This window comes from Episyrphus balteatus, chromosome 1, assembly GCF_945859705.1.
Source record: "Episyrphus balteatus chromosome 1, idEpiBalt1.1, whole genome shotgun sequence".
In the NCBI taxonomy this organism is placed as follows: domain Eukaryota; kingdom Metazoa; phylum Arthropoda; class Insecta; order Diptera; family Syrphidae; genus Episyrphus; species Episyrphus balteatus.
The window spans coordinates 77,627,024-77,639,940 of NC_079134.1; the positions used below are offsets into that span (position 1 = coordinate 77,627,024).

Genomic DNA, 12,917 nt, shown 5'->3' on the forward strand with positions numbered 1-12,917 from the left:
TAAATCATCCTGAACCTGACGCATTTTCTCAATGTTTGGCTTTAATCTTGTCAAAATTTGAGGATCAGGTCAAACTTAATAATAAAATATGTGATAGGCTAGCTAAAATTGAAGAATTTATTCGACCCCAACGGTATACAAGAAAACATGATGGAAAACCTTAAAATTATTACGTGGAATGCCAATGGATTATGGCAGAGACTTGGAGAACTAGAAATGGTTATACGGGAACAAGATATTGACATTTGTTTGATATCAGAAACCCATGTTAAAAGAGAATCAAATTTCAATATAAACGGTTTTTTAGATTACCACGCAATTCATCCGTCGAACAAAGCAAGGGGCGGAGCATCATTATATATAAAAGAATGTATCAAACACTCGATTGGCTTGAAGCTTGAACTTGAATCGATGCAGCTTATAAGTGTGCAGGTTAAAACTAAACATGATGCATTGAATATATCATCAATATACTGCCCTCTGGTGCGAAAAGAGTAAAGTGCAATTTTAAAGACGGTCGTGATAATTTTGAAAATAAAACTGTTTAAAAGCAAGAATAAAATCTCAAACTGTGTGCCAAAATTGCATTTACACAATTACTTACAATTACCATTGAAATATTGGTGAGTTCATTTGATTCCACTCGTAAATTGTAAAACAAATAGAAAAACATAACCTAGTCGTAAGAAAAGTTCTTAACGGGTAGTAAAATGAAACGAACACCACCACCACAATCACTGTCGAAAGCTGGGACTAGCACTCAATCCCAGAAGAGGACGTATAATAGCGTTTCTCCCGGAACACCGAGGAGTAGCGAGTCGATTTCTTCCAAAAGAACAGCAGTGGGGACAATGGAAATTGGGGATCTGAAAAGCATGTTTAGTGAACTGCTAGACGACAAAATGAAAGACATGCCAACAAAAGCAGATTTGGAGGGTATACATAAGGAATTTCAAAGGCTAAAGGATAGTAATGATGACTTAAAGGCGCAGGTGAAACATTTCGGGGCCCGCTGCAGTGCATTGGAGCACCAAGTTGAGTGGCTGCAATCGAAGGCAAATGAAAAAAATGTCTTTGTTCATCTACCAATATTAGTAAAAAATTTAAAATTTTATCGTATAATATTTGTGGTCTTAGTAATAAAAATTTATTTATTGACTTTTTTAAATTTATTAACAAATTTGAAATAATTTTTTTGTATGAAACGCATTTAACCGAAACTCATCTAACCGATTATAATAGTAAATTTCAAGAATACGATCTAAAAATAGTACCTGCAAAAAGAAATTGTGCGAGAGGGAGAGTCAGTGGGGGGAGTATATTTGGAATAAAAAAGGAGTTGAACAACATCTATGAGTTTAAGTTCTTTGATGATATTATATGTGTTGACCTAAAATTGGAAAGAGAAGTTTTTCGTATTTTGCCATGCTACGTCAACTGCAACCATTGGAAAACGGATTTCGCGAAAATAACTGAATTTGCTATGGGTGTAACGTTCTCAAACCTGTTGGTGGTGGGTGACCTAAATGCAAGAGTAGGAACAGCAGGAGGATTTGAAAATGAGATGAGAGACCTTGAGAGACAGTCCAAAGATGGGATAAAAAATGGCAAAGGAAATCAAATACTTGATTTGTGCAACTCCATTGGTCTTCGAATCCTTAATGGTACTAGCGAAGGTGATGAACTGGGTGAATATACGTTTGTGGGCAAGATGGGTAGCTCTGTCATTGATTATGGACTGGCAGGTGGGAGGTGGAATGACGTCATCACTGATTTTGAGGTGGAGCAAGTACCGTTTTCAGATCACATGCCAATTGTGATATCCCTAAACATTGGAACATCGGAAAATGAGGAAAGTGTGAACCTTAATTTGATTCCTAAGCTGCACTGGAAGGACTCTAAGGCGACCAGCTACAAGAATCAATTAGATATATGTCTGAGGGAGCAAGAAAGTAGTGATCTTGGAAGCATTGAAAATTGTATAAAGGAAGCAGCTGCAGTACACAGCAACTTCAGACGAATGGGTGTATTTAAAGAACCCTGGTTTGATTCGGAGTGTATGAAGGCAAGAAAACTCTCCTACGTTTGGCTGAATCGTTACAGGCGAGACAATGAAGCTTATGCGAAACAAAGTTATCTTTCACAGAATCGTAAATTTAAGACACTATGCAAAAAGAAGAAAATAGCACACTTTGAAAACTTGGCGAAAAGTCTAGCTATATGTAACACCGGTGACTTCTGGAAGACAGCTAAGAAAATAAATGGCAAGGTTTATGTTATCAATAGGAATCTCAGTTGTGATACTTTAAGAATGCATTACTGTGATCTACTCAATCAATCGTCCACAAATACAGAGATGATACAATATGCACAACCCGCTTTTTATAATGAACTCTTAGATGGTGAAGTATTGAAGGATGAAGTATATGCAGCCATGAATGGACTGAAAGATGGAAAGGCTGCTGGTTCAGATGGAATACCTGCAGAATTTTACAAGTATGGCACGGATGAGTTGGCTTCCAAATTAACGGTCATATTCAACAGAATTATGAACCACGGTATGATTCCACAGGAATTCAAGAAAGCGCTTATTTTTCCCATTCATAAAAAAGGCAGTACAATGGATCCTACAAATTATAGAGGAATATCATTCTTGAATGCTTCCTATAAGATATTTACTTCGATCTTGCAAGTCCGACTTAGATCTTGGATAGAATCAAATAAGCTCTTAAAGGAATTCCAAGCTGGATTCAGACCAGGCTATTCCACCATAGACAACATCTTTGTTCTACACAGCATAGTCGATTTCTTTTTAGCCCAAAATAAGAAATTATACGTCTTTTTTATCGACTTCAAGGCAGCGTTCGATACAATAGATCGAAACGCACTGATGTACAAATTGTATAGAAGCGGAATGTCATTCAAGTTTGGACGTGTGTTGCAGAACCTGTATCGGGAAACAATAGCAGCGGTGTGGGATGGAAAGAAAATCTCGCAGTGGTTTGAAACAAAGAGTGGGGTAAAACAAGGGTGCATGCTGAGCCCTAGCATCTTTGCACTCTTTATTGATGATATCACCGATGGTTTGCCGGGAGGAGTGGAATATGCTGGTAGTCTGATTAAGGCTCTTCTTTTCGCAGATGATATTGTTTTGTTTGCGTGTTCACCAGAATCTCTGCAACTTATGATAAACAAACTGAATGATTACTGCAAAACGTGGAAGTTAGTTATCAATCTGGAGAAGTCGAAGGTGATGGTATTCCGAAAGGGTGGTGGAAGAGCAAGTGGACGGGAACGTTGGACATACAATAACGAGAGAATCGAAGTCGTTAATGAATACAAATATTTAGGAGTCTATATTACGAAAAATAATAGTATGGAGAGACATCTCAAAGAAAAATTACAAAAAGCAAAAACCACAATAAACATTGCATGGAGCAACATTTTTAATAATAAACATATAGCCCACAGCAGCAAATACAAAATATTTGAATCAGTAACTGAGTCAACATTGTTGTATGCAGCGCAAGTGTGGGGAGGTAAGAAATATGAAACCGCGGAGAAACTCCTTCGTTATTATATTAAAAGGATATTTCGGCTACCACATAATGCACCAAATTACATGATAATGCTAGAAACTGGTATCTCTCCTCTATTTATCAAAACCTTAAAATTGCAAGTTGACTTCATATGTAATGTCCTTGAATTGACAGATGAACGTCTCCCAAAAAGAGCAGCACTGCAAGCTATAAATAGTAGATCTGGTTGGTTTCAAAAGTGGTTGGAGTTAGCTGAAGAGTGTAATATAGATCTTGGATTCCCGAGTGGGAACTCAAGTTGGAAAGCATCCTTGTATCAACTAATTTCTGTGATAGATGAAAGATTGAGACTGAAGTTCTCAACGGAAGCGGAAGAATCCATCTACAGGTTGATATACAGTAAGCTAGACCACAACCTCAAAGAAAAGAATTACTTCAATGATGATTACACGACGGATCAAATATCAATGATGTTCAGATTACGAGGTGAGCTCCTCAGCCTCAACTACATCCCCCACCGTGATGATTTGCCCATATTGTGCGAAATGTGCAATATGGGAGAAAGAGAAGATATTTATCATTTTATCGGTAGATGTCCTGTTCTGCGAGAAACAAGGAGATGTATTTTTGGAAGTGATTTCCTATCCGAAGAGCGTACGAGACAATATCTTGATCAAATAAATGTACCCATATTGTACCAATTTTGCAAAATAGCACTAGCTTATAGAAACAGAATTTTAAACGAAAATTTCTAATTAGAATTGTAACTTATTAAATTTTTTAAATGTTCATTTTAGTATAAAGTTGTCATTCAGGCAGACGGCAAAAAAGCCATGCTTTACAGATTTTTAAACTTGTAAAATTAATGTAAATACAATTTATAGAAATAAAGAAATCATCTTATCTATCTATCTATCTATCTACTGCCCTCCGCGGTACAAAATCGATAGAAATGAATTTTCAAACTTACTAAAATCACTTAGACCAACGTTTATCATTGGTGGCGATTTTAACGCTAAACACACGTTTTGGGGCTCTAGATGCATATCTCAAAAGGGCCGAGCATTATACGAAGCCGGTATGGAGAATAATTGTGACTTTCATTCTACTGGAAAACCAACTTATTGGCCGGCAGATTCCTCCAAAATACCTGACCTGATTGATTTCTTTATAGTCAGGGGAATACCGTCAAATCGAATTAAAGTAACGGAATGCTTTGATCTTTTCTCTGACCACTCTCCCGTTATTCTCACAATGAGCGAAAGTCTTGTTAAAATTGAAATACCACCTAGGCTAACAAACGGTAAAACTAACTGGGAAGGCTTTAAGAAAGATATTGAGGATAATGTTGAATTAAGGGTATCACTACAAACACCTCTTGAGCTTGAAGCAGCGGTAGATAATTTTGTGAATATTATCCAAAAAGCCGCATGGAACAATACCCCTTGCCAAAGAGAAATTGCAGGGTACAAAGATGCTAAATATCCCCAAGAGATAAAAGACGTTCTTAAAGAAAAGCGAAAAGCGCGCAAAAAATGGCAACAAACTCGTGCTCCTCAACACAAATCTAATTTAAATCACTTAAGTAATTTACTTAAAAAGATGATATCAGATTTCAAGAACGGCGAAGCTAAAAATTACCTTGAAAATTTGACGGCAGGTAAAGAATCTAACTACTCTCTATGGAAAGCTATAAAAGCCACGAAAAAACCTAAGATTCCAGCACCTCCGATTATGAAAGACCAAAATGAATGGGCAAGAAGCGACAAAGAGAAAGCAAACGTTTTCGCTGATTACCTAGAGGAAACATTCAAACCATTCAATGGGCAAGCACACAGAGAAAAATATGACCCGCTAAAAACTAACAGATTGCCATATTGTTTTACCGTCCATACATTTCATTAGGAAATCTTATTAAAATCAACCATTAATAAGGTTTTTTTAAGGAGATTTCTTATTATTTTTATAGAGAAAATCTTATTAAAATTTGACTGAAAAGTTGATTTTTTTTGCAACTTAGCACTAGAACGAAAATCGCGATCAATATTTTCATGGCAGGTTGGTTCAGGTGGTAAGGTGGGCGACTAATGATTTGAAGTCTCCAGTTCGATTCCCAGCCTGGTCATCGTTTTTTTTATTTTTTTGCAGATTTTAAAACAATAAGGAAAACCCGATTGTTTTAATAAGGTTTCCTTCTTGGATGAAAACCATAGAGAAATCTTATTGTTTTTGTTCTATTTTATGTGGTCTATTTTTCTCTGTGCATTGAATGATAGTATAAATATGAATATAACGTCAAGTGAAAGCTTCATCATAAGAAATGTTACGCTTGCCGAATTAAACAAAGAAATTAAGAAGCTAAAGTCAAAAAAAGCTCCAGGATACGACTTAATTACTGCGGAAATTCTTAAAATGCTCCCACGGAAAGGTTTAATAAACCTCCTATACATAATGAATGCCACTCTTAGGTTAGAATATATTCCAAACCAATGGAAAGTCGCAGAAGTAATAATGGTCTTGAAACCTGGCAAACCATCACATGAAAAGAAATCATACAGACCCATTTCACTGCTTCCAGTAGTATCAAAGGTTTTTGAGAGAATATTTTTACAGCGCCTCCAGCCAATAATAGAAGAAAAAGGTCTTATACCTGAACACCAGTTCGGTTTTAGAAGCAAGCACTCGACGATTGATCAAGTACATAGAATCACCGATGTCATTGAGAAAGCTCTTGAAGAAAAGAAAATTTGTTCAGCGGTCTTTTTAGATGTGTCTCAAGCACGAGGGTCTCAAATTCAAGTTAAGACAAGTCCTACCTGAAGGACTCTTTATCATTCTTAGAGAATATCTAGAGAACAGAATTTTTCGCGTTAGGCACGGAAATGATTACTCAGACTTTAGGGAAATAGTGGCTGGGATACCACAAGGTAGTGTTTTAGGTCCCATTCTGTACCTTCTATTCACACGCGATATACCTCAAACAGAAAACACAATTGTAGCTACTTTTGCTGACGACACCGCAATACTTGCAGTAGGCAAAACAATTAACGAATCGACAAGTAAATTGCAAAATGCTCTTAACAATGTCAATGAATGGACACAAACATGGCGAATAGCGCTTAACGAATTTAAGTCAGTCCACGTGGACTTTACATATAAGAAAATAAATAGACTACCTGTTTTTATTAATACTACTCAAGTCCCATTTGCAAATGAGGCAAAATATCTCGGGATGACTCTCGACGCGAAATTAAAATGGAAACCGCATGTTAAAAATAAATGTGATCAATTAAATATTAAGTTAAGAGAAATGTACTGGTTGCTGTACTGGACAACATTCTAGACTTAGTATTGAAAACAAATTATTAGTTTACAAGCAAGTACTTAAGCCTGTCTGGACATATGGTATTCAACTCTGGGGTTGTACCCGCGATACAAATTTAAATAGATTACAAACCTTTGAAAATAAATTATTAAGATCAATTGTAAATGCGCCGTGGTATATAAGAAACGAAGATCTTCACAGGGATCTTGGAATCCCCACGGTTCGCGAAGAAATAAAAACGTTTGCCCAAAAACATCGAAAACGGTTAGTCGAACATACTAATAGAACAATACTAGAAATACTCGACGAGACAAACTTAGTACGACGTTTGCGAAGGACTAAACCTTCCAATTTGGTACAGTGAAATTTTTCAATTTAATTCCTTTATTTCAAAATATCGGCATTGATTAATATAAATTTAAATGTTTTAGAGATTTTATTTGTTTAACTTCCTTTAAAGTATTTTTTTGATAACAAAATTTAAACCATTACTTAAATGATTTAATTTAAAACGAATGTTATTTATTTATTTTTAAATATCATCAGTAGGAACTTTCATCGGAAAGTTACCTACAACACGTAACTTAACTTCGAGAAAGATAAATTGCTAGATAAGTTCCATCTGAACTTAGTTGCAATCGGGAGGAGGAGGTGGTTTTAGTGGTTAAGAGTCCCACATATCTATGAGCACGCGTTTTCCGGGCCTCATAGAATCTTTTGAAGATTTCAACACCTACCCACGGACAAAAAAAAAAAAAAAAAAAAATTATTTTTTAATGCACTATTTTTTAAAAAGCTTGCTTCTACATTTTCGTCTACTAAAACCAAAATTTTATCTCTCTTAGCATTTGGAAATGGCAGTTCTATATACATTTTTTTCTTGGCTTCTTTATTGTTAAATTTATTTTTCACTTCGATGATGATTTTATGAATTTTTGAATAAAATTCATAAATCATATCTAAACTTTTAGTGAAAACTAACAATTGTGAAATGAAAAAAATGTAGTTAAAAACTGAAGGTATTTGAAAATCAGAAATTTTGTTTGTTTTAACAACGGGGTAAGTGACCACTTGTTTGTTTTTTGGTAAAGTTGGGCTTTTGACCCAATCATATTTGACAAAATATCGTCTTTTACATCTACACTCATTCTCAGAGTGGCCAACCCCAGAACACCAATCGCATCGTTCGTCTACTAAAACCAAAATTTTATCTCTCTTAGCATTTGGAAATGGCAGTTCTATATACATTTTTTTCTTGGCTTTTTTATTGTTAAATTTATTTTTCACTTCGATGATGATTTTATGAATTTTTGAATAAAATTCATAAATCATATCTAAACTTTTAGTGAAAACTAACAATTGTGTAATGAAAAAAATGTAGTTAAAATCTGAAGGTATTTGAAAATCAGAAATTTTGTTTGTTTTAACAACGGGGGTTGACGTTTTGGCAGATTTAGTAATTTGAGTGGATGGGTAAGTGACCACTTGTTTGTTTTTTGGTAAAGTTGGGCTTTTGACCCAATCATATTTGACAAAATATCGTCTTTTACATCTACACTCATTCTCAGAGTGGCCAACCCTAGAACACCAATCGCATCGTTCCCTAGTCTTTTGCGGGTTTGCCGCTTCTAATTGACCTTTGGGTAACGAAAATGTTCTTTGAGGCTTGCCATAGGCTTTACAGGTATTATGGAAAAAAATATTTCTCTTAAACCGGCAATAAGCACTTTTGTGGTTTGTTTTCTTACAGAATCTACAAACCACTTTCTCTGAGGTACTTATTACATTAATTTCCTTTAGAGGAAATCTCTGCCAATCTTTGGTTACAGATGCTGTAACCTTTTCACTTTTTGATGTGTGACACATGATTATTTTAATAATAAAACAAATAATAGTCACTTGGAGTCAAACAATATAACGTAGGTATAGGGATGTAGATTTAGATTTAGATTTGGGTGAGAGGAGGGAATAATTCGCCTTATCACTGCGGCCTCTGATGGGCCTATTGTGATTTCCTCTTTTTAAAGTTCACGTAGAAATCCTGAGTTTAGAAAACTTAGTATGTTTTTAAGTGAACTAGCGGCGATGTTTTCCGCTTCGAGATAATACCCTCCGAGGTGACGTCGACGTTTATTGATTAAGCAATTACAGTGACACAGTATGTGTTCTGCTGTTTCTTCGTCTTCGTTACACATTCTGAAGGTATCGTCTTGTGTTATGCCCATGGTTTTGAGGTGTTTTTTACTGAGCAGTGTCCAGTAAGAAAGCCTGTGGTTATGCGAATCTGACTCCTGGTTAGTGTAAGGAGTTGTTTCGTTCTGGCGTGGGAGATGTTTGGTATAAATTTTTTGGCTTGTCTGTTACCTTCGGAATGCGTCCAGTAATGATTAGCCATATCTCTTAACCATTTATTTGTGTAATGTTTTGCAGTACTTGTTGGTATGCCACAGAATGGTCTTGGCATCATGAAAGGAGATGCGGAACCTTTTCTGGCTAGTGTGTCTGCTATTTAATTCCCAACGTGACCGCTGTGACCAGGTATCCAAATGAGTTGAACTCTGTTTGTACTGGCAAGCTGGTGTAGAAGTTGTATACAGTCCCATACCAGCTTTGAGGTGACTTCATTGCTCCTAAGAGCTAGGAGTGCGGCCTTGCTGTCAGAGAGAATATAAAATTGTTTGTTTATTACAGCTCTGTTTAAGTTTTCTCTGAGGCAGAGTTCAATTGCGAATATCTCTGCTTGGAATACGGAATTGAAGCTGTCCATGCTCTGGTGCAGATAAATTTTGGTGTTCATTCCGAATACTCCGGCCCCAACACCTTCATTTGTTTTGGAGCCATCTGTGTACCATACATGAGACTCGCTATTGAAGATGGGTCTGTTCTGTTCCCACTCATGTCGTGAGGGGAATGTGTCTTTATAGTTTTGGGTGAAGTTATATCTTGGGAGACAATTGTCTACTAGAGATATTTTAAGTAATTCTTCCCTATTTAATTCAGTGAGAATATCAGGGTAAATTATCTTGGATTTAGAGTTATCTTCTGCGATGAGTCTGTAGCCGTTGACCATGGCTTCTTTCTTTAGTAGGAGATGGAGTGGTGGTAGGTCTGTGATAACTTCTAACGCTGCTGTGGGGGCTGTTCTCATTGCTCCTGTAATATTTATACAGACTAGTCTTTGTAGTTTATTGAGCTTGGCCTGTATTGTTTTTTGTTTTGTTTTATGCCACCAGACCGGTGCAGCGTATGTTATTATTGGTCTGGCAATGGCTGTGTAGAACCAGCGAGAGATTTTGGGGTTGGCACCCCAGTTTTTACCAGTTAGACATTTACTGGTCCATAAGGCAGTCCTGGCTTTGTCAATGGTTTTCTGTGTATGAGAGTTCCAGTTGAGTTTTTCGTCTAGGGTAAGGGGTTACCCATTTAACTTCCTTTGAGAATTCTATCGCTTCACCGAATAGGGTAGGCTTTATAAGTTTGTGTTTGTTTCTTTTTCTGGTGAAGGCGACTATGGTACTTTTTTTAGGGTTGACGTTAAGTCCAACTTTTAGGCACCAGTTTGCGACAAGATTGAGTGCTCTTTGTAGAAGATTCGAGATCGTGTCTTCGAATTTACCTTTAATGAGGATCACAATGTCGTCAGCATAGCCCTGAACATAAAATCCTGCATTGCTAAGTATGACAATCAGTTCATTTACTACAATGGACCACAGAAGTGGGGAGAGAACCCCGCCTTGAGGGCATCCTTTTGCAGCTGTGATTCTGATCTTGTCATTTCCCAGTGTGGCATTAATTTTTCTGTGACTAAGCATATGTTGAATACATCTGCATACTGCATGTGGTAGTATCTACCCCTGTGCTGAGGATGCAGAGTTGTATTTGTGCATAATCAGTGTTATCGAAAGCACCCTCAATGTCTAGAAAGCAACCTATCGCAGTCTCTTTGTCGTTAAGGGATTTATCAATCCGCGTTGTTAATTCCTGAAGAGCATGCGTGGTCGATTTTCTTGGCTGGTAGGCATATTGGTTGTTGTGAAGAGGTGTTGTTTTCAGTGGCCCGTCCCTGATATGCCTGTCTAGTATTTTTTCCATTGTCTTCAAGAAGAATGAGGTAAGACTAATTGGTCCGAAAGATTTAGCTTGGTCAGATGGTCGTCGTCCTGATTTAGGAATGAACTTGACCGTTACTTCTTTCCAGCTTGTTGGTAGTTAACCCCATGCGTAGCTTGTTCTAAATATGTTTATTAGCATAGGTGTAATTAACTCATTTCCTTTCTGAAGGAGTGCTGGAAAGATTCCATCTTCTCCGGGAGATTTATATGGGTCGAAAGAATTTATCGCCCATTTTATGTTTCCCTCATATAATAGTTCCCTTGCTCTTTTCCAGTCTTCCCTGTTTGGTCTGGTAAGCCTGAACTGGGGAGAAGAACTGGTTAGATCAGAGGGTATGACTACAGAGTCTTTTCTTTAAGAGACCAATATGATTAGTGTGCTCCTTAGGAAGAATTCTGTGGATGCGTGCACTGCTTTGTATGTCAGATAGATCATTGCAGAACTTTCTCCATGATTCTCTTTTGGCTCTTCTAATCTCTGTATTGTAGTTGGTTAGTGAAGTGCGGTATGAAGTCCAGTCTCCGTTGCGCTTGGCTTTGTTAAATAATTTTCTGGTCAGCGTTCTTAGCTTAGAGAGCTTGGCATTCCACCATGGTGTTTTTCGTGTGCCTGATTTAGTTTTCTCTGGGCATGCGTTATGGTAGGCAGTGGTGATTGTTGCAATTAGACTGTTGCAGCTTGTTTCGAGGCTGTCCATGTTTCTGATGCTGTTTGGACAGTTCCTGATCGTTTGCGAGATTTCTAGGCAGTAGTCGTCCCAGTTCGTCGCTGTCGGTTGTCTGTACGTTAAGGAGGGTTTTGGTTCTATACATATATCAAAGCAAATTTGCCTGTGATCTGACATTGATGTTTCAGTCGAAACATGCCAGTTTTGAATAGCATTACCTATGAATGGAGTGGATAGGGTAAGATCAAGGACTTCTTCCCTAATTCTGTTCATAAAAGTAGGGCTATTCCCATGGTTTAAAATTTCAAGATTATTTTTGAAAATGAATTCTAAAAGGTACTCACCCCTTTTGTTTATGTTGGAGCTGCCCCACACAGTGCGGTGGGCATTGGCATCACAACTAATGATGATTTGCCGTCCTGTTCTGCCACATTAGTCTATAAGAGCATATGACAGCTTCTGACCTGCCCTCAGAGGTGTGCAGCTGGATGATAGCTGCAACCATGTCCTTGCTGGTGTGCTGTGGAATAGGAATGGTTTTTATAAATTTATTTATCATTATGCAAGCTCTAGGTCTACCTTCACTACTAGAATCATAAATTAGATCACCTGATAGGCCTTTTATCTGGTCTTTCACTATATAAGGTTCCTGGATAAAGGTTATATCGAGGTGTTCCTTGTTAAATCTGTGGCTTAGTACTGCCGAAACAGCCTTCGCATGTTGCAGATTTATTTGGATACACCTCAATCCCATGGTTATTGTTGATCGGGTTTACTGGCAGGGGTGCCAGCATCTTTATGTGCAGTGGAAGGGGTATCTCCAGGGGTCTCATCGGTCTGAGATAAGTCTTCAGACGTCTTAGACTTCCTGGGGTTGGTAACCTCTACCATTGACCCACTGATTACAGGAGCATCTTTGTTGGCTTCCTGTGATTTTACAAGGCTCTTAGAGCTACCGCCCTTGTTGTTATCTTGTGTCCTGGTGGCTTCCTGCCTTGAACTTCCCTTGATCCTAATTTGGATTTGAGAGAAGTTCAAGAACAGTGTATATAAATAAGAAATAAAGCAAATAGTTTTTTAATTAATGAATGATTTAATGTAATTAATCAAAATAAATTAACAAAAGTTCAAGGCCAGAATTTAGATAAATTTTATCGCGGAGCTAAACAATTTTTGATGTGAACACGGTGATGGTCAAACAGCAAGAGAGCGAGTTAGCTTTGCGAAAATTAGCATTAGCTGTAGTTTTTAAGTATGCATTAGTATTAGTTGA

At 37.3% G+C, this 12,917-nt stretch overlaps 1 protein-coding gene across 1 annotated transcript; it reads left to right on the forward strand.

Annotated features, from left to right (window-relative positions):
• Positions 1-1,483: 1,483 nt before the first annotated feature.
• Positions 1,484-11,077, forward strand: LOC129906997 (uncharacterized). The gene is made up of 2 exons (XM_055983036.1): positions 1,484-3,328; positions 10,967-11,077. Exons 1-2 carry the CDS (start codon positions 1,484-1,486, stop codon positions 11,075-11,077), a joined length of 1,956 nt encoding a protein of 651 aa, XP_055839011.1.
• Positions 11,078-12,917: the final 1,840 nt, after the last annotated feature.

Excerpts from the sequence above, each read along its gene's own strand:
- LOC129906997 (XM_055983036.1), top strand. The coding sequence starts at position 1,484 with ATGGGTGTAACGTTCTCAAACCTGTTGGTGGTGGGTGACCTAAATGCA. Across the intron at positions 3,329-10,966 it reads ATAACGAGAGAATCGAAGTC|AAGAATGAGGTAAGACTAAT; the intron begins GTTAATGAATAC and ends ATTGTCTTCAAG.